The 19,288-nt window shown below is 44.7% G+C and overlaps 1 protein-coding gene across 6 annotated transcripts in view; it reads left to right on the top strand.

Annotated features, from left to right (window-relative positions):
* The window catches only part of grik5 (glutamate receptor, ionotropic, kainate 5), a 112,704-nt gene that overhangs the window by 37,929 nt on the left and 55,487 nt on the right, over window positions 1-19,288 (top strand). For all 6 annotated transcript variants that reach the window (XM_030103298.1, XM_030103300.1, XM_030103302.1 and 3 more), the window contains exons 2-3: window positions 16,338-16,499; window positions 17,927-18,091. In XM_030103298.1, the coding sequence (XP_029959158.1) occupies window positions 16,388-16,499; window positions 17,927-18,091 (277 nt within the window). In that variant the 5' untranslated portion in view covers window positions 16,338-16,387. The remainder of the gene's footprint in view (window positions 1-16,337; window positions 16,500-17,926; window positions 18,092-19,288) is intronic.

Raw genomic sequence — 19,288 nt, forward strand, 5'->3', positions numbered from 1 at the left:
CAGAATACACAATACATGAATGTTGCACATTAACACTGATTGTGAATACATGCTGTAGCATGCAGTATATCACTTTCATCTCCAGACCGAGTGATTTTAATTCAGTCCAATCAGCCAATATTCAAATGTGAGGAAGTGCAGCCGTGATGATACACTAGAAATGATCATTCAAACAAATAAGCAATTCCATAAATGCACGTATTCCATGGATAATTAACTTGAATCTGACTGAGATCAAGTTACATGAATGAGTGATTTTAATCTGAGCTGCCAGTTGTAAGCTGTATAAAAAATGAATGTGCGTATTTATAATTCTGTAGTAAGCTGTGGAACTTCTAAGGCTAATGTACCATGGGCTAACTGAATGCATTATGCAGTTATTCACCAGTGCTTGGTACTGATTTAGTGAACAATGGAGCAAACAAATGCTAATCCTGCATTAAATATGGTACTGTTGCATAAATAATCTAGCAGACATTGCTTTTAGCATATGCTACACTCTATTAGCATAGAGCTTGCAGAGGGATAACCAACAATTTAGCATGAAGAGACTGAGCAGAATCCAGCGCAGCAGCGTTTGACCACTGAATGGCAAACTGAATCACTTCATTAACCTTGTGAAGGTTACACTGTGGTCACGGAGACTCAAACACCAACACGTATACACACACACACACACACACAGCATGCATTTTTGCTACAAATAGGCACGACGGCTTCTCGTTTTCCTTTTATATTGGCCGGCTCTCTGCAGTGAGGCTGTTCTGCTGGGTTTAGGAGCGGTTTGTGGAGACGGTTGAGCTGCCGATTTGTCCTGCTGGTGTGGAACATTAAATATTGACTCACAGATAGAATCAAGGCTCAAACCCCAAGAAATTATTCATCATTTGTCAGATGTAGTGTTTTTGATCATGGGAGCCCTTGTTATGCCGCAGACCTTTGGCCCCTGGAGTCTTGTCGTGACCTTGGACAGAATCTCATCATACCCATGAAACAGATATCGAGTTAACAGATTACTTTTTAGAAATGCAATCTGAGAGGCTGACAACATATAGAACATACTCATCATCTTCAATAGGATGTGGCATTTGCATAAATACTTACTTCTTATTTTTCCGTTAGTTGTTAACATTAATGTTAGTAAAAGTAATAGTAATTACCTGTTATGACAGTTGCAGTAAAATCCAATTTTCATGTTGCTTCCCACTAATTGTCCTTCAGTGATGTTTATTTATTTATTTATTTATTTAAATGTAGTGATCAGTATCTTATACAACACATGCTATAAAAAAAAAAAAAACGTACTGGAAAAATAGTGTATGTTGCTTTTAATCAACCCTCCTTTTCTGCCGTGTGCTGACGACGTGCACGGAGTTGTCGTGCTGCTGTGAGACATTAGCCGAGCTGTCAGCATGGTGTGGGTCAGCCTGATGACGGATTAACTCATTAAGCTCAGCCCAAGGTACATAATTTAGTTTGAAGTGAAGTTGTGGCGCGCGCACACACACACACACACACACACACACACACACACACACACACACACACACACACACACACACACACACACTCACACTCACACTCACACACACACAATTGTTTTGGTCTCTTTCAGTTAATCAGTCATCATCAAAGTCCAGTATTTTCAAGGGGATACAGTTTTCACAGTCATGCAGGACTCTCCCATCTTCATGGGAACAGATTTATGAACAAATTCAAACAAGAAGCAGAGAAACTTGCAGCAGTCTTGAAGAGGTTAACATCATCTTAACACCCGCCAACCTACCAGATGTAACATTATCTTACTGGACATGATGGCAGGTGAAGATTTCTCTCGTTCTTTCACATGAGCAAAGGCTGTACAATCTTGTCAGTAATGCTGCAGTGAAGGGTTGCAAGTCGTCCTAGGATGGAATTTAAAATAACGGAGTCCTCTCAGCCTGACAGGAATTGAGAGTGTGACGTCTGGTTTGGGTGCAGATGACCAATTTTACACTTGGTTATGGGAGACATGCGAGAATCTCAAGTATACTGTTTCTAATTTTCATGGGAATAAAATTCAGATAAATATCGGCAATTAGATCCTGGTTCGGCCACAAATCTGAAAATGTAATTAGAAGACTAATTTGATGTGATTAATATGTAGTGCGGTTTTAGTGCAGGCGACATCAGTCAGGAGCAGATAGATTATGTCCAAGCAATTTACAGCAGCCAAGTACTAATAAATGCAACTTTTAGTTCATATTAAAAACTACTAATCTGAAACAAGCAGTCAAAATACTATATTCAGACCCGGGATTAGTTAAATCACATGAAAGCAGTTTTTTTACGGTCAGTAAATGCAGATACTAACGCGTGAGGCTTCTGAAGAAATATTATCAACACAGGAACAAAACATCATTTAAGTCCTAATACAAACATAACACTGTAAACTCATTATTTTATTATTATTGTTGTTTTTTTTTTTGCTATTTGCCTCCTCCAGCAGTGGGACATTGCAGTTTCCCACAACCAGGCCATAAATAAATAGAAAAAAAATGGATTTGTTGGCATTTTACAGTGTGCTGGTGCTGAATGAAAGACAACACCAGAGAAAAAGAACAACATGAGCCAAGGTCATGAGCTGTATTCATAATCATGTTCTCAACATGAGACACAATGGAAAAAGCCCCGCGGGCTTCATTGTGTTATCCTATTGCTTCTGTGACCTTTTTAAAATGGATAGTGTCTTTTTTTCCTTTTTTTTTTTTTTTTTTAAATGAAATTGCTCATAAAGAATTTGATCAATTATGTAATCCAAAGCAGAAACAAGAGACTCCTGCAGATCGCGTTGTCCTACTTTACCCAGTCACATTCATGTTTACATCTATTTTAGATATTTTTATTCCTGTATTTCTGGATGCCAGACTTCGATTTTTTTTTTTTTTTTTTTTGTGGTGACAGTGAGACTTTCCAACTTTCCCAACACGGAAGCCCCGAGTCAGTGTCTGCTGAGACCCAGACTGGAGATTCTCACTGAGTCAACACAGACTGGTGGCGTCTCGAGTCGCGCGGCATTATTCATGGCTTACATTCACCATCTGGCTCTAATGCAAAGTCCTGAACTATTTCTGCACCAGCACCATAAGTAACAACATGTTCTTCATGTGTTCACGCCGATGCGCAGTCCTCCACTCTCAACAAAGCGACGGCAGAGACACGACAAGATAATTGCCGAGGGTGTTTTCATTAAGTTTGATTTGTTTTGTTCATCGCTCTGTATCTACTTACAGTGCTGTCAAAGTAATTGATAAGCAAGTGAATGTGTGACAAAGGCTTTGTGCAGCAAGACGTGTTCAAGAAGTACTCAGAGAAGGTTGTTACTGATTAAATGTTCCAAATACGAAGTGAGACAGACTGGTGTCAACCTCAGGTCAACATTTGGGCTAAACCCCTGTTTGCAACATACATTTTGTAACGTTTTAGTCCATTTTCTGATTTATTCTATTCAGAGTCAAAGAGTGATTGACTACAGTCCATCACAGTGCAAATGTGTATTAGTGATTTTAATAATTAAATTCAAAAACAAACCGTGTGCATTTAGAGTGGAAGAGTTGCTGTAGAAGTGGGATAGATATGATGTTTCAGCTGCGCCTTTGTGGAGTTACAACCTGGCACAAGTGTACTTTATAATGTAGTGACTTACTGGCAGTGGGGTTCAAACCAGCAACCACTTACACACTCTCAGTGTGTTGTGTCAAATCTGGCCTGGCTGACGTTGCATAATTCATCCATTTTCCACTTGTTATACGCCGTTGTCTTCTCCTTCTTATAAATGTCCATGCGCGCATTTACAGCATGCCCCTCCTGTGAAAGCAGGTTTCATGAGAGGCTTTTTGCCCGCCACCAACAAAGTATTTAACAAGTATATTTGCTTTCGGACCGGCCTTTGGGCCTGAATCCAAACAGTAACATTTTACAATGCAGCGGCAGAGAAGGGGCTGAAATGAGCCATATATATATATATATATATGTACAGGCATTCATGATATAATTGATATATTATTCATATATTTTTATAAAAACAATTAAAAAAAGATGGTCAGATAGTGCTGAAAAACACAGTGAGCTGCGTTTGTATCTTAATTTTTTTGTCATTTTCATGGTGTTGAACTAAAACGTCCTTCTGTACTTTTATTCTTGTTATTAATCTGAAGGTCAAAAAAAAAATTGAAGGTCATCGTCTTGTCGGAGCCGCTCAATAATACATTGAATCTTCCGATTTCCACTAAATGTGTTTCTGTGACATTTAACACGTTGCGTAGTTCCTTTTTTTCTTTAATATTGTCTCGCTGACTCTGTGAAAGTCTTCCATAACACCCGCAGCGATCATCCAACGTCGAGATGATTCAAGTCTTGTTCATTTATTACAAATCCATGCACACCTTCCTTTTTCTGAAGCAGAGAAAGGAGAAAATTCTCAACAATTTCTCTGTAAAATCACTCAAATAAAAGAGCCGGTAGAAATAATCTTGAAGGCATGATGTAAGAGTGCCAGGATTTTAACCCGGGCCTCGCATCGTAATACTTTCCAGTTTACCTCGGCGAGAGAGCGCGATCGTCCTTCTCCTGAATTAGAAACAGCGACTCGCCCCACGTGAACTGGTCTTTGCAGATTTGCTTTGCATAGATGCAAGTGAATCCTTTTTCTGATGCTGAGCCGAGTCTGAGGAGTGCAGTCAGGGAGCATTTGTCTCTTGCCCGGGGCAGCCGAAAACAAACCAAATATGAGCATGCTGCTTTCTGCAGAGCAAATTAGTACAGACGAAAACACAAACCAGAAGCCCCACATGCAAACTTGAATCAAAAGAGCACTTTCACACCCCTCAGTTGTCTCTTGAACTTCATGGTTTTGCCTCTCTGCTCCGAGTTTAACCCCCCCCTTCTCTCCCGCTTTCTCTCGATCGGCGCCGATAGTGCGTCGGCCGGTCCCGTTCTCACATGACCGGCTCCAGATCGCGGTTGTGGGAGACGACATTACGCAACAACCTGAGTGGACACGCAACATGTCCTATTCCAGGAGCGTGCACGCCCGAGTCAATTTCAGCGTGCACACTTGTTCCCAGTCACGTAACACGTCTTTCTGTTTCTGCCTCTCACTACTAGAGCTCAGTCAATCGCACACACACACACACACACACACACACACACACACACACACACACACACACACACGTGCGCGCTGCGGCGGTGATGAAGCCTTGCGCTTCCCGTGACCGCTGAGCTCTGACTCCCCGATCTCTCATTTACCTGTTCCATCACCGGCTCCTCTTCTCTCTTGCTCTCCCGTCTCTCCCTCCATCTCCCTCGCACTCCTCCCTACTCCCACTCCCTCCTCCTCTCATCCTCGACTCTGTTGCCACGGCAGCAAAACCTGACAATGAGAGAGGGAGAGCGAGGAGCAGAGAGACATAGGGAGCAAATGGCATCTGAGTCATTTCATCCCCAACCTGTGTGTGAAGGTGAATATGTTGGATGTGCTTGTGTAAATCTCAGTTTACCGGTGTGTGTTTTCGCGTGTGTGTGTGTGTGTGTGAGAGCGGGGCACGTGGGCGTCTAAGTGGGAGAGCTGCGTGGAGTCGGTTCATCGGTTCAGCGCAGAGCTCTGGCAGCGCGAAGGCAAACACGCCACCTTTGTCTGTCTCGCTGCATGCAGCCGGGCCGCTTCCGCTTCCCGTTTCATGTTCAGTGTAAATATGTAGTAAATTTAAAGCAGCGCTCTCCCGGCTGCTTCAGGTGATTCACATTGTCTGCGTGCCGCGAAGCTTCCCTCCGCTCTGACTGATACAACAAACAAGACTTCTTCCTCTCTGTAATGCTTTTATGATGTAACAAAGCTGCTCTTGCTGAAAAATGACAGAAATAATTCAAATGTTATGCATCGAGATCTCTGCGTTAATACGAGTTCCCGGGGCCACCGCATCAGTTCGAGTCAACTCAGATCAAGTCACATTTTAATTTTTTTTTTTCTGTGTGTGTGTGTAGAAGACATACAAATATCTCAATGGACTTTATAGGCTGACAACACTGGTGCTAAGCTCTCTAAGAAGGAAAAAAAAATACTACTCACACAGGGAGGAAAAAAAAAAGTCCTTCAGTAGATAAGCGGGGAAAAGCAACAAGAAGTAACCTCAGGAGAAGTTATTCAAGAAGACACCCCTCCTCGGATGGCCGGCTGTGCTGTAGAGGCAGCAGCTGGGAAAAAGACAACTTTGAAAAGAAGGGGAGAAAAAAAATCCAGACTTATAACAGCAAATATTCAGAAGAAAAGACATTTACAGACCAACAGAGGGACATAATTCTCTCAGATACTGCAGTGTGTCCTCGTGCTGTTATATAAAATTGTGTATCCAAACACAGACCATCCGTTTATGATGAAAGTGAAAACAGTTCCTATCCACTGTGACGTCCACCTCACAGCCGAGGCTGATTTAAACTGACAGCGCTCTATTCTTACTCAGACATTGTTCTCTTCGCGGCGCCACGTGCAATAATATCGCCCTTATATTTCCAAGGCTTTGTTCCGAATGCAAATTTTCAGCTCTCCAAACAAGCCAAGGGGCGAGTGAGTTCAAGGAGAGCTTCCTAATTGTGATTAAACTGCCGCGCTTACATAAGCCGCAGCTGCAACAAGTGGAACCGGCATTGACAGGCCAGAGACGCCGAACGGCGCATCTTTTTTTAAACAGCTCCCGAAGGAAAGCGGTGCACTGAGCATCACCCCCGCGCAACCCGGCGCTCCTCGCCGCGCCGGTCTGCGCAGCAGGTGGTACATATGCATGCGGCATGGCGGAAATGGAAACACACTGTTGGCACGTACAAACAGATAACACGCTGGCGTGCATCGGGGTGCAGGCGATAGAGAAAACGAAAAGGCCCGCTTGTGCATGAAAAAAAAAAAAAAAAAACACTGTTCTCTCCGGGAGTTTTGTGTGTGTGTGTGTGTGTGTGTGTGTGGATGCTTGTGTGCGTGTTTGTGCGTGACATAGTCGGATGTGACAGTGTCACAGGAGCTCGTAGGTTCCCCAAGCAGGCGGTGTCACTGACTGAGGGCCTCTTTGTCAAGGAGAACACTGGGAAGAATTTATCCATGTTCAATGAACAGAGAGCGGGAGAGGAGGGGACGGGGACGGGGACGGGGACGGGGGAGGGGGCGAGGAGAGAGGGGACTGTAACAGAGAAAGTGCACTGTCGAGATTGAAGAGACCGCTGAGAGCTAAGATAGGGAGAGAGAAGAGAGAGGTCAGTAAAGAGACAGGGGTATAGAGTGTTCCTGAGGAAAAGAGACAAAATAGATAGAGACGGAGGGAGACTGGATACAGGGGGGACGAGAGGAAGGAGGGAGAGGCGGAGAGAGAACGGGCGAGAGGAGACGGTGAAAATGAGAGATCAGAGTGTTTGCAGCCCAGCTGAGAAGGGACAAGGTGGAGATGTATAGGGGGAGAATGGAAGTAAGAGCCAGACATGAGACTTGGGTTGGGCAGAGTCACAGGAACACCTGACGCTCGCCACGGCGTAATGAACAGACCGCGGTGGGAAACGCAGTCATGGTTACTGTTGAGGTTTATTTTTTTTTCATTTTGTTTTGTGAAATGTAAGAAAAGTAAATCTTCAGAATCGAAGGAATTATTAAGTTTGCGGAAGCCAAGGTCACATCCTTGTGTTTGACTGGCAGCTCAGCTCAGACAGTCCAACCACAATCTGGTCTCCGTCTCTCCCATTAGCCTCACGTGCACGGTGTGTTTCTGGATTATTGTGAGGAAACCAGATTACCTGGAGGAAAGCTGTGCATGCACATACAGGGGGAAAGGACAGGAAGTCCTCCATGCTCAACTCGAACAAGTGGCCTTCCTGCTTGGCAGGACGCTGTAACCACTGCACCACCTCATATCTCAGCTTCACTTGGAAATGTCTTCTTTCCTTGTGGTATTTAGTCCTTGTATTTCTTGACACTGCCTCTTTACTTGCATGAGTTTGTGATTCAGAATCGGCAGCAGAGAAATGGATGAACTCTTTGCGTTTCACAATGAAAGACATTTGTTTAAACAGGGTTGGAAAATGTTGTGATGTGAAGTTTCTCCAGCCGTGTGAACTCTGAATAAGGCTCACTGAAATATTCTGAAGTGGAGAACTTCTGTACTCTGGTGCTGTTAAAGGATATTTTATGATTTAGTTTTCTTTAACGTGACGACTTTTCCGAGTCAGACTTACAAAACACAAATAGATTTCATTTATATGTGATAAAAAAATCTGCTGGAAAGTGTGAAAATGATTGAAATATTATATTTTTCATCTTCTTCTTAAAAAATTTGACTGGACCTCTGTTGAAGATTACACAAATCTGTCTCGTTCAAATCCACATAGTTCCAGTGTTCTGCAAAAATTCGTTTTTAACAGATACATAATATATATTCTATGTATAATTTTCAACAGTTAATCTTCAAAGAAACGAAAAAAATAAAAAATAAAAGCTGGAATTGACCTTGAATTTCTTACATAGGAGTTTTAATGTTGCATTGCATCATAGGCTTTTGATCTGTCCTGTCTTTATTCCTTATAGACTGTGCTGTGGCTAGCCAGCTCACACAGCAGGGAACAGTTCCCCGGTTTGAGTCCAGGTTCTACTTGAGGGCCGTTCTGTGGCTCCTGTTGTACCTTTCATACACCGACTGGCTTCTGTGCTTCGTGACGCTGACTTGCATCAATTGGTAAAGGCTATTGATGGACGGACATTTATTATGTGACCTAGAACAATCAATTCTATTCAGAATGATTGATCATTTCCTGAGCCATCCCCTATTAGCCACTGATTCCATCTCCAGAACTACAATGGAGAAGGCGTGCTTTCGCCAATCAATTTCCTTCTTCTTCCCCCGTCAAACACCTCTCTTCTTATTCAAATGCCATAAATTATTTTGTTCTTCCTTCGTTGGTAAATCAATCTCTCCACTGGTGGTTTTCCATTTGTACATCAGTGCATTTCCAGAAAGATACTTTATTACTTTTACTGAAGTTGAATTGATTTAATTCTGCTTTTCCCAGAGGGATTTTTCTTTTTTTTCTTTTTTAATTTTTAACTATATTCTAGTGAGAATGTGTGAAGTTTTGGTCAAGGTCAAGGTCAAGGTGAACTATAATCTGTCAAAGGGGTAATTAGTGGAGCCAGCAGTGAAACATGGGTAGCAAAGACGACACACATGTAATATACACATCTACAATGGAATTCTTACGTCTTCGTCACATTAGTCCTGTAATCTGAGACGACCTGAAGTAACAAATGATTTAAAAGAAGAAAAAAAAAAGATAACTTTGGTCAAAAATGATCTCTTCAGTGTTCAGTGGTCCTCAGTTTGTGATAAAAGAACATGTGCTGGTTGTGTTCATCGGCATGGTGTTCAAAGACCAGTGTGCTGTCTGTGATTATGCCAGAGTCCTTATGTTTTTGTAGGACCTCTACAGCCTGATTGCCCATGATGACAGGGGAGACAGCAGAAAGCTTCTTTTTGAAAGCACTCTGCATTTCTTTGGTTTTTCGTGCTGAGGAAGGCCTCGGCGCACCACTTACTGAAGTCTTCCACTACAGGACCATCATCTGCGTCGCCTTTTCTGCCGCCTGTGGTTGCCAGTTGCACGGTGACCCCGCTGAGAGCCGTGCGTCTTTTTGTGTTGCACAAGGTCCCACGGCCAATTTGATGGTCTTACATCAGACCGAAGGCAGTGTTTGTTTTTTTTTAAAGGCTGTCATTTAATACCGGCTGTGGGACTGCGGCTGAGACGGGTGGTCTTCCAATCACAAGACAGGGCGTGCAGTGCCCCAGCTTGCCCCTTTCATATGTTAAAGTGTCCTTGAGCAAAACACCGAATGGCAAGATTGCTCAAAATTGAGGTTGAACACCTTGCATAAATCACCATGATTGTGACTCACACTGTAAAGCACCTTGAGACTGCAGAAGCGGTTAAAAAAAAAAAAAAAAGCACCACATAAGAGAAGTCAATTTACCATACTTAAACCAGTTTTTTAAGTTGTGTTACTATACCCGAGCAGACAGACGTTGCGCTGAATGTTAATGCACGCCGTTGGTGGATGCACTTTGGGCTTTTTTTTTTTTTGCAGACTCGCCATGTCCGCGCTCGCTCTAATGATAGGCTTGATGTGAGAGGTGTTGATTTAACTCAATTTCGAGTCTGTAGTTTGCCACATTTCTGCGTTGCATGAACCGATTTTTAAGCTCCACGGGTTGTATTTGTTTGTGTGCCACTGTACCGGATCGCATTATTTACCATGGCTGTTCATGTTGCTGTGTCCTCTCCCTTTACATGGCTTACTTTGCATTTAGAGTAGTTTTGAAGATATGGAGGCCTTCCTCTCCTTATTCTATATTGTCAGGCCGATATAACCTTTTACCCAACATTCTCCAGTCAAGTAAACATTTTCAAAAATCAAATTTAAGATATACATAGCAGCTTACTGGTAGGCGACAACGTATGAATAAATCATATTTGCTCAAAATGTTAGACTTCACCTTGAAGTCTGTCAGAGCTCAAAATCCAAATACTTAAAAGTCGGTTACAGCGAGAATGGCAGTCACAATAAAATAGGAAGGACAGGGGAGGTTAAAATCCCCAAAATGGAGATGTTTGGAGAAAACAAAGGGGCCGAGAGAAAGGGAGGCATGGAGGTGTAGAGAGGAGGACAAAGCGAGACAGGGGAGTGACGGGGAGGAGAGAGGTGCAGGCGGAATAAAACTGCTGACTCAATGCGACCGAGAACATGTGCAGCTGCTTTGATATTCGATGCAGACGCAAAGTACCAAACACTTAATCCCACAAAAAGCCAAAAGGGGTGAACGGAGGGGTCGTCGGTATTTTTCCACTTAGGCTGACACTTCGCTTGCACACACACACACACACACACATGCAGGTGTCCGGCCTCTCAGCTCACCCACTATGTCGTTGGGTTAACTGAAGCTGTGAAACGGCCCGGCCGGCCTCGGCCCGGCGCTCCGCAGCAGCCCTCTCTGGTCAGTAGTGACTGCTAATTGTGAGAAGGACGAGCAAAATAACACTCGTGTCCCGTGATGGCTGGCGGCGCCGCCTCCTTAAATCCACGACCGCTGGAGCTGTTCCACTTGCAGATTCAATTATGGGAATGATTCATCCTTCCATTATGATAACTGTCAGATTTTCTTGTGTCATACAATAAGGCAGGAGGGAGAAAACAAATGATTCGCCAGACCCCCCACGGACACCCTTCGCCTCTCCTACTCTTCATCCCTCCTTCAAGCTGCTTTCCTCCCTCTGAGTTCTTTCTGTCTTTCCTCTGCATCCCTCTGTTTTTTTCCAGTCCTCCCTCGCTATCGCTCATCGCGCTTCCTCTGCCACGGTCTCCATTCATCCTCTCCTCATCTGCCTGGGGGTGCGAGGCGAGAGAGCATTCCCTCATTTTCTGATTTTCTCCGTAGCCTCTTCCCCCACCACCTCTTCCTCGCTCTCTCTCTCTCTCTCTCTCTCTCTCTCGTTCTCTCTCTCTCCCTCCCTCCCACACTGACCGTCCCTCCACTCGCTCGCCCGCCGTACAACCCACCCACCCCTTCCTCCTCATGCCTCTCTCCAGATAATTAAGATCTCTGATTTTACGGTTTTCTCTTTTATAATAGGCTCTGTAGACAGTGGGAAGAAGCCGCCAAGTCTCCGGCATGCACACATGCAAACAAAACGGCGCGCGCACACTAATGTGCACATTTTTATATACAGAGACACACACACACACGGAGATGAATGCATGCACCAAACAACTAAATCTCCAACTGGGATGAATGTCCCTTCTCTAACTCTCAATTCTTGCCCTTTTTTAATACACCCTTCCCCACACACACACACAGCGAGTCAGGATATTTATGTATTTTAGCTTTTGTGTATATCTCAGCGGTGCCAGCATGTGGGGTGACTTACAGCAGGGTGCAGAATGAAAGTGAGCGAGGGGAGCTGGGAGCAGTGTTTTCCATACAGCCGGCGCTGGCTTGGCTGTGCCGGGCCCTCTCGCGGCTCGCGCTCCCTGCAGACTGACACCCGACCGCTACAGGGAGTCGGCCATACACTGCTGCAGCGAGCGAGCGAGCTCGTACAGCAGCCAGAAACAGCTCCCGCAAATTAAACTCAGCAATAGTGTCTCTGCGTTTGCTCTGCACTTCTTTCTCACTATGTCTTTTTCCCCTCAATTCCCTTCAACCCTATTCCACTGCTTTTTCAGCCGCCTTTGTTTCTCTCTACCTCTCTTCTGTGCAGTCAGGAAAAAGGTACTGGACAGAATTTTATATTATATACAGTATATACTTTAATTTTTTTCTTTTGTTTCTCCACAATTTTTTTGCATTGATATTTTCTGTGCTGTTCTATTCCCAGTTACAGTAAAACAGTATATTTACTCGGTTTTCTTTGTGACACGGAATTGTTGGACAAATGAACCAGCATCAAACAATATAGACAGAAACAGCATGGAAGTAAAAGTTTAAGGCAGTGAAGTTTTTCTTCTGGGCATTGAGAGTTTCAATAAGTTTAAATCATTTAAAATTGCAAGACGTTAGCAATCTTCAGACGTAAACTACTTTTTTGCATTAATGTCGGAAGGCAGAGCGATTAGAGCCGGCCTCACTTAAAGTGTCATTCTCGGGCTGTTTTGTGTCTGTCTGCTTCTGATTGACGAGGGAAAGGGTCCCTCGTGGCTAAAACAATGTAAAACTGCCAATAAAGACATGAGCACAGGATGCCCTCACAAAAATGTCATAATCCCAGTAATGAGGGTAATAAGGTTTGTTGGCAGTAATGCCGCTATCAGAAGGTGTCAACATGCTACGTTACTGAGAAAGTATAATGCAAAATCTCGACAAAGTAACAAAAATAATGCTGCTCATAATGCAAAAACAGCCCCTCTGAGACACTATAAAGCCCCGGTAATGACAAGTCAAACAACAAACACACATATGAAGCCAACAACTGGCCATCAAGTGACAAATCCCCCCCCAAAAAAACGACGGCTGAAGCCATAAATACGTCAGCTTTTAGAGCCTTTAAAATTTCAGCTTAGGGGGGGTTTGCAGTTCTTTCCACTCACTCCATTAAAACCTGAGGCACAACATGTGTCTCTTTATGATCTGAGCAAAGGTTTGTGTGCTTCTGCCATTAAAAGAGGATGTAATGTGAAATCACCTTCCTGCATTTATATCTAGAGAACACGACGCTTTTCATCGGACGGCGCTTTTGAGAAAGATCTCGTCTCCGAAGTTGCTGAAGTGCCGCCTGCACTTTACTCAAGTCCATAATGGGTTAAAATGCGCGCGCACTGTATGTGCTCTAATTAGATGTGATGTGCTTGGAGTTAAGTAGCACTTGTATAACATTTTCAATAACTGGATATAAAGGAGAGAAAAGGTGTGGGGTTCAAGATGATTATTTTCTTCTTGTTGAGAGGTTTTGAGGACAGTGCATTTGTCATTAGCGATAAACTGAACTCTCTGCGTTCAGCGGGGTTTCACTGCCGAGCTAATAATGGGACACTGTGACTGTACAAAATGTCCTTCCATATGTTTTCTTCCATGCAGAGACTCAGTGGTTAATTTATGTAACACAGAATACACGCAGAACTGTAATGTGACAGCTGGGTGAAACAATTATAATTACTGTAGTTTTATCTAGAACGATGAATCCTTTTCCATGATTTGATTTATGTTGTGTAACTGTGCCTCTTTTCAAAAGCACCTGTAAGATGTCAAACAATGGATCCAAAATATTATGAATATTATTTCCTTTGAAAATGCAGTTAAAGTGTTAAATAGCATGAAATCAAAAATACCCATGGAAAGCGCAGGCATTTCAAATTTATACCTGAGCTTGGTCCTTGAGTGAATTCAGTTCTCGGCCACTGCTCCTCTGCCTTTCTATCTCTATCCCGCTCTGCGACTCTTTCTGCAGAGACACTTTCCAATCTCTTCTCTCTGTATTCAATTTTGTTCTTTTATTCCCTCATCGTCACAAGCCCATTCCCTCTGCTTCTCTTTTTTTTTTCTCTCCTTCTCCTTCCTTCTATCACAGCTTTCCATCTCCCGCCGCCCCCCCACTCCCCCCTCCCCCCTCCCTCACTCATCCTCTTCTCCTTGGAGTATAGATACTATCATCTTCCCTGTCTAATGCTGTCAATAGCTCTCAATAACAATGAAATAGCACCGGTTCCACCCCATCATTGATGAAGGCATAGTCTCAGTTAGGATCTTATTCGTCATCATGGCAATCTGCTTCTTGGTAATAGCCAATCAGATGGCTCCTGTGAAATGCGCCGCTCCCATGATAGGTTCCCCATTGTTTTGATTGACTGCACCTGAGGGCCCGCCACTTCTGCTGGACTCGATCAATACCCTATCACACGCACAGGGCAGGCACGTGCTCATACATGCCCTGCAATAGGCACGCACGCACACACACACACACCACGCCACACACACTCCGAGGAAGAGTAAATTGAGAAAGAGCCCAGCGGTGTTGGGAGCAGACAGAATACAGTGGTAACAGGCAGCAGAAAGGAGCGCCGTGCGGCGTAAAACGCACAGCTGTGCGACGGCGGCGGAGCCATGGCGATCTCGCCTTGCGGTCAGAATAATCAGCTGTTGCGTAACCGTTGCACACACACACACACGCACGCAAATGTGACAGCGGCATGTGACTTTAACTCGTCGGCGCTGTAAAATAATTAACCGGCAGAGTTGCTTTGGCGCGGCGTTCCAAGCCAGTACGATTTTACTGTAAACAATGAGGTGCGAGAGCGACTCCCACTGCGGGCCTGTTGGTTCCATGTTGTGTCACACATACAGATGGCCTTGCATACGCCCTGCCTCTGTTCGCTTTGAACCGCGGTGGAACCGTAATGAGAGCGACGCGGCCATCTGCGCAGCGTGGCGTGCGCCGTTAGCATTACAAACGTGTTGACGCACATGTTTGCCCACCCATCGAATGAAGTCAGAGAGGAAGAGCGGCGAGGTCAGTAATTGCGCGGAGGGTGAAGGAGAAAAAAAAAGGGGAGACGTGTGCTCGGCTTGTGAAAAGCCGAGGAGGGATTCAAAGCGCGGCGCTGGAGATATTTTTGATGTGCTCCAGACATCAAAGCCAAGCGAGTGTTGAAAAGGTGAATGAAGATCTCAGAGTGATAATGGGTGTAAAAATATAAGTAAGGCTAGAGGGTAGAGGGTGTTTATTCAAGAAAGTGACCGACAATCCACTTCATCACAGTCTTTGATGTGCTCACAAGTGCATGCACAAAGACACAATGCCAAGTCATGCCCGCCCCCACATTCGCTCCGGTGCATCCTCCTACAGCGCCGGTGCTTCCTGTCTATCGCTGCGAGGGTCAATCCAGGGTCCTGAACTGAGCGTTTGAGCTGCCTGTCAGACCTGTGAACGGCGACCCAGACGTTTTGAAGCGTTCCCGGGTCAACATCCCCAAACCGCCATCGCTTCGTCACTAACCCCCCCCCCCCCCCCCCCCCCCCCCCCCCCCCCCCCCCCCCCACACACACACACACACACACACACACACACACACTCCTCGCTCAGCCTCCCCCCGTCCGCCCGTCACACAGCACTCTTTTCCCCTCTCCTCTCTTCATCTCTCCATCTTTTCACACCGCCTTGCCAGTCAGAGCGAGGATTTGTCACTGCTGGAGAGGGTTGCTTAGCACCACTGGAGCTCAGCTGAGCTCGCTTTGTGTGTTTTTGTTTTTTTTTTTTTCTTTCTGTTTGCGTGTTGTGTTGAAGGTGTGGGTGGAGGACAGGTTAGAGAAAACACGTACAGACGTGTTGCATATAGTGGGTGGCGCACCGTATCTGACTGTGTTTGTATTGATTACAATTGTCTTTGTACTTTGTTTCCCGGTTTGTTTATCTGTGTGCATGCATGTTGATGAAAACGTGCAGACGTGTGTCAGTTTGGATGTTTTTCTTTGAACTTCCTCTGGAGACCTCTTCAAGGCTGAATCTTGTCGCTTCTGAACGGCTGACTTTCCACAGGAGACATGAAGAGACTTGTGTTTACTGTGTTTGGCTGCATGAATGGGAGTGTGCTGCCTCTCTGAGAGATGACAGCGAACATCTTCATAGAGGCGCGCGGGCCGACGAATTACAGCTGTTTCCTCGACGTAGAATAATGAGAGTGCAAACCGGAGATAAACCGTGCGATGGAAAAATTTAAAGAAGCAGGATTTTGCGTCCGGTAACGCGCGGCGTTAACGTGCCCCCGTTCTCCGTCCCTGCAGGTGGCGGTACAGGCAGCCAGCAGACCGTTCTCCATGAGGAGCAGTAGAAGATGCCGGCTCTGCCAGCACTGCTGCTGTCAATACACATCCTCTCCTTCCTGCTAGTCGCCATGCCGCCACGCTCCCTCAGCCAGGCCCCCCTGCTCTCCTCTGTCCGCATGGGTGAGTCCCCGACGGTCATCCACGCCACCACTGATCTCCTTTCACCTGGTAAAACCATCGCTGGTGTCGCTGATAAGATGATGATATTGCAATTATAGCTGTTCAAAAGTCACCAAGGTGAATCATATTCTTTTTGATTGAATATCTCAGTTGTCAGGATGACTGTTTGCTGTCGGCCGTCATCTGAACACATGACGGTCCTCTGCATTTATAAAGCCACATTAGCATCTCTCATCACATAGCAACAGGAAATGAGATTTAAATAAGGCGATTGTATCAATAACAAGCAACTACAATGTATATATTGATATTTTATTTAGCAAAAAATGTTGGTACAAAAGCCAACATACACGTTGTTCATTCACACATTGCTACACAGGGATTCTGCAAGCCCTCTTTACTTCGGTGAAAAATTCAGAGTTTGGTCCTAAAAGAGGGACAAAGTACTGCAAAGATTTAAAAAATATCGGTAGTCAAATCCTTGAAACCCAAATTTGCACTTATAGCATTGTGAAATATTTCAGTGAATTCTACAAAAGGTTTCCAGCATCCACTCTTGGCAGAGAATCTCCAGTCTTTTTTTCTTTTCAATCTGACTTGAAATCTTCTCATATTCAATTTTCATCTGGCTGAGACGGCTCTTGTGCCCAGATGATAAAATAACAATTCTGAAATAAATTACCGTCACAAAATTTTGCCAGAGTGCTGTGCGATATTCCGCTCAGTGCCACTTAGAAACAATTGTCAGATATTCAATGGATCAGGCAATCAGCACTTTGAACCAGAGCACTTTGAATGATCTGTTTCCACAACTGTTGATATGTCGGTGGAAATTCCACTTGGAATCCGTGGCAATGAAGACCGAATATGTATGAAAGGTAACAGCATATTTCCCAATCTTGTTATTGATTGGATGATTAATCTCAAAGAGAGAGATTACTTCATTTCTTTGAAATTCACATGCCAGAACCCCATTTTTAAAGCTATATTTCTATACTTTAGTAACAGTATTCGGCACCAAAGCTCTAGTCTCATGGCTTTATCCACTGGACTATTTGTGATATTGAGGACATTCCAAAACCGGAAAGCTGAAAAATAAAGGTTTTTGCCCATGTGCTGATCTTGATAGCCTCCAGGATTTCTACCGTAGGATCGATTTGTAACTCGACTTCTGTCAAAACATGCATTAATGTTGAAGAACAGCCAGATGTCAGGAGTTGGAGCTATCCTCGAGAAGAAAAGCAAAAATTCTCCAGCCATGAAATCAAAATGGGCTTTCTTGATACACGACGGCTCTGCAGTTGTCCACTTCTGTTACCCGTCATGTTTTAACCTTCATCCACTGTCACTGCCCGGCATCGTCATCCTCCGTCCTTCCTCCTCTTCTTGTGCTTCACCTCTGTCTCGCTCGCTCTCCGCCTCTCCAGCGGCGATCCTGGACGACCAGTCGGTGTGTGGGCGTGGGGAGCGACTGGCGCTGGCCCTGGCCAGGGAGAACATCAACAGCGTGATGGAGGGCCCGGCCCGAGCCCGAGTGGAGGTGGACATATACGAACTGCAGAAGGACTCCCAGTACGACACCACTGACACCAGTGAGTGGAGCGGCCTCCATACACTTCAGAGACCAACCAGATTTATAGAAGTCATCCTAGAATCGTTCGGTCTGGCGAACGCCTCTTTCCAGCACAACGTTTCACTAAACGGCACCACTTATTATGCCCGTCGATATTATTAGCAATCTTAGAAATAAATATTAATCGTGACCGGTGCATGAGTGGAGAAGAGCAGAACGCCGCACTGCATTGCCGCAGTTTTATTCCCAAAGACTTCAGAAGGATGCTGATTTATAAATATATTTCTTGAAAAAAAAAAAAAAAAGATAATTACATTTTTTTAAAAAGCTGCCTTTTATGAAGCAAAAATCTCAAATGATGACTCGAATGATAAAACACCACCACTTTCATGCGATTAGGAGCCAGCAAGGGCTTTTGCTGATTAGTTTACATGTCATTGGAGACCAGTAATGGGCCACTAAGACTGTCTCATTAAAAACAGTGGACCCGTGCCCTCCAGTAACAGCTGGTGCTGTGTACTGTGTGGGACACGATAAAAACAAATCATCAAATACTAATACAGATCAGCAGTACAGCCAACAGAAGGCGGCGGCACACCACAGAGGCTGCACCATGAAATGCGTATTGATACCCAGAGTTAAAACAGAATGCTCTGGAGTCTGCAGAGGCAGAGTGTTGCTCTGCTGGATTCAGCCACTGAGGAGACGGAGACTCCCTGCTCCTGTTTGGATAGGTCACCGACCCCGCCACGAGCTACTGGCAAAATGTCTATGTGTGCTTGAGAAGGGTTGTGTACATATGTGTATGCTTGAGTTGCAGCCCCATTTGTGTATGTGTGTGTGTGTGTGTGTGTGTGTGTGTCCTTGACCGATGGGCAGGAGACTCTGACAGGCTTGTTTGCTCACAGCACTTTTTGGTCTCTGGATCAGAGCGAGCTCATCATCTTACAGCTACAGCTGACTGAGGCACGCTTGTACACACACATGCACACACACACACACACACACACACACACACACACACACACACACACACACACACACACGCATTTACACATGCATGCTCCCACATTTCTTTTTGCATACACAGATGCACGCCAGCGCGTGAGCACAGTGTGAGCACAGACACTGGCAGATGCCAAGGAGGACTAATTGGGCTGAATTAAAATACCCACCAAATATACCAGAGAGAAACAGAGGCTCGTGACTATTAAAA

The sequence above is a fragment of the Salarias fasciatus genome, chromosome 11 (assembly GCF_902148845.1).
Source record: "Salarias fasciatus chromosome 11, fSalaFa1.1, whole genome shotgun sequence".
In the NCBI taxonomy this organism is placed as follows: domain Eukaryota; kingdom Metazoa; phylum Chordata; class Actinopteri; order Blenniiformes; family Blenniidae; genus Salarias; species Salarias fasciatus.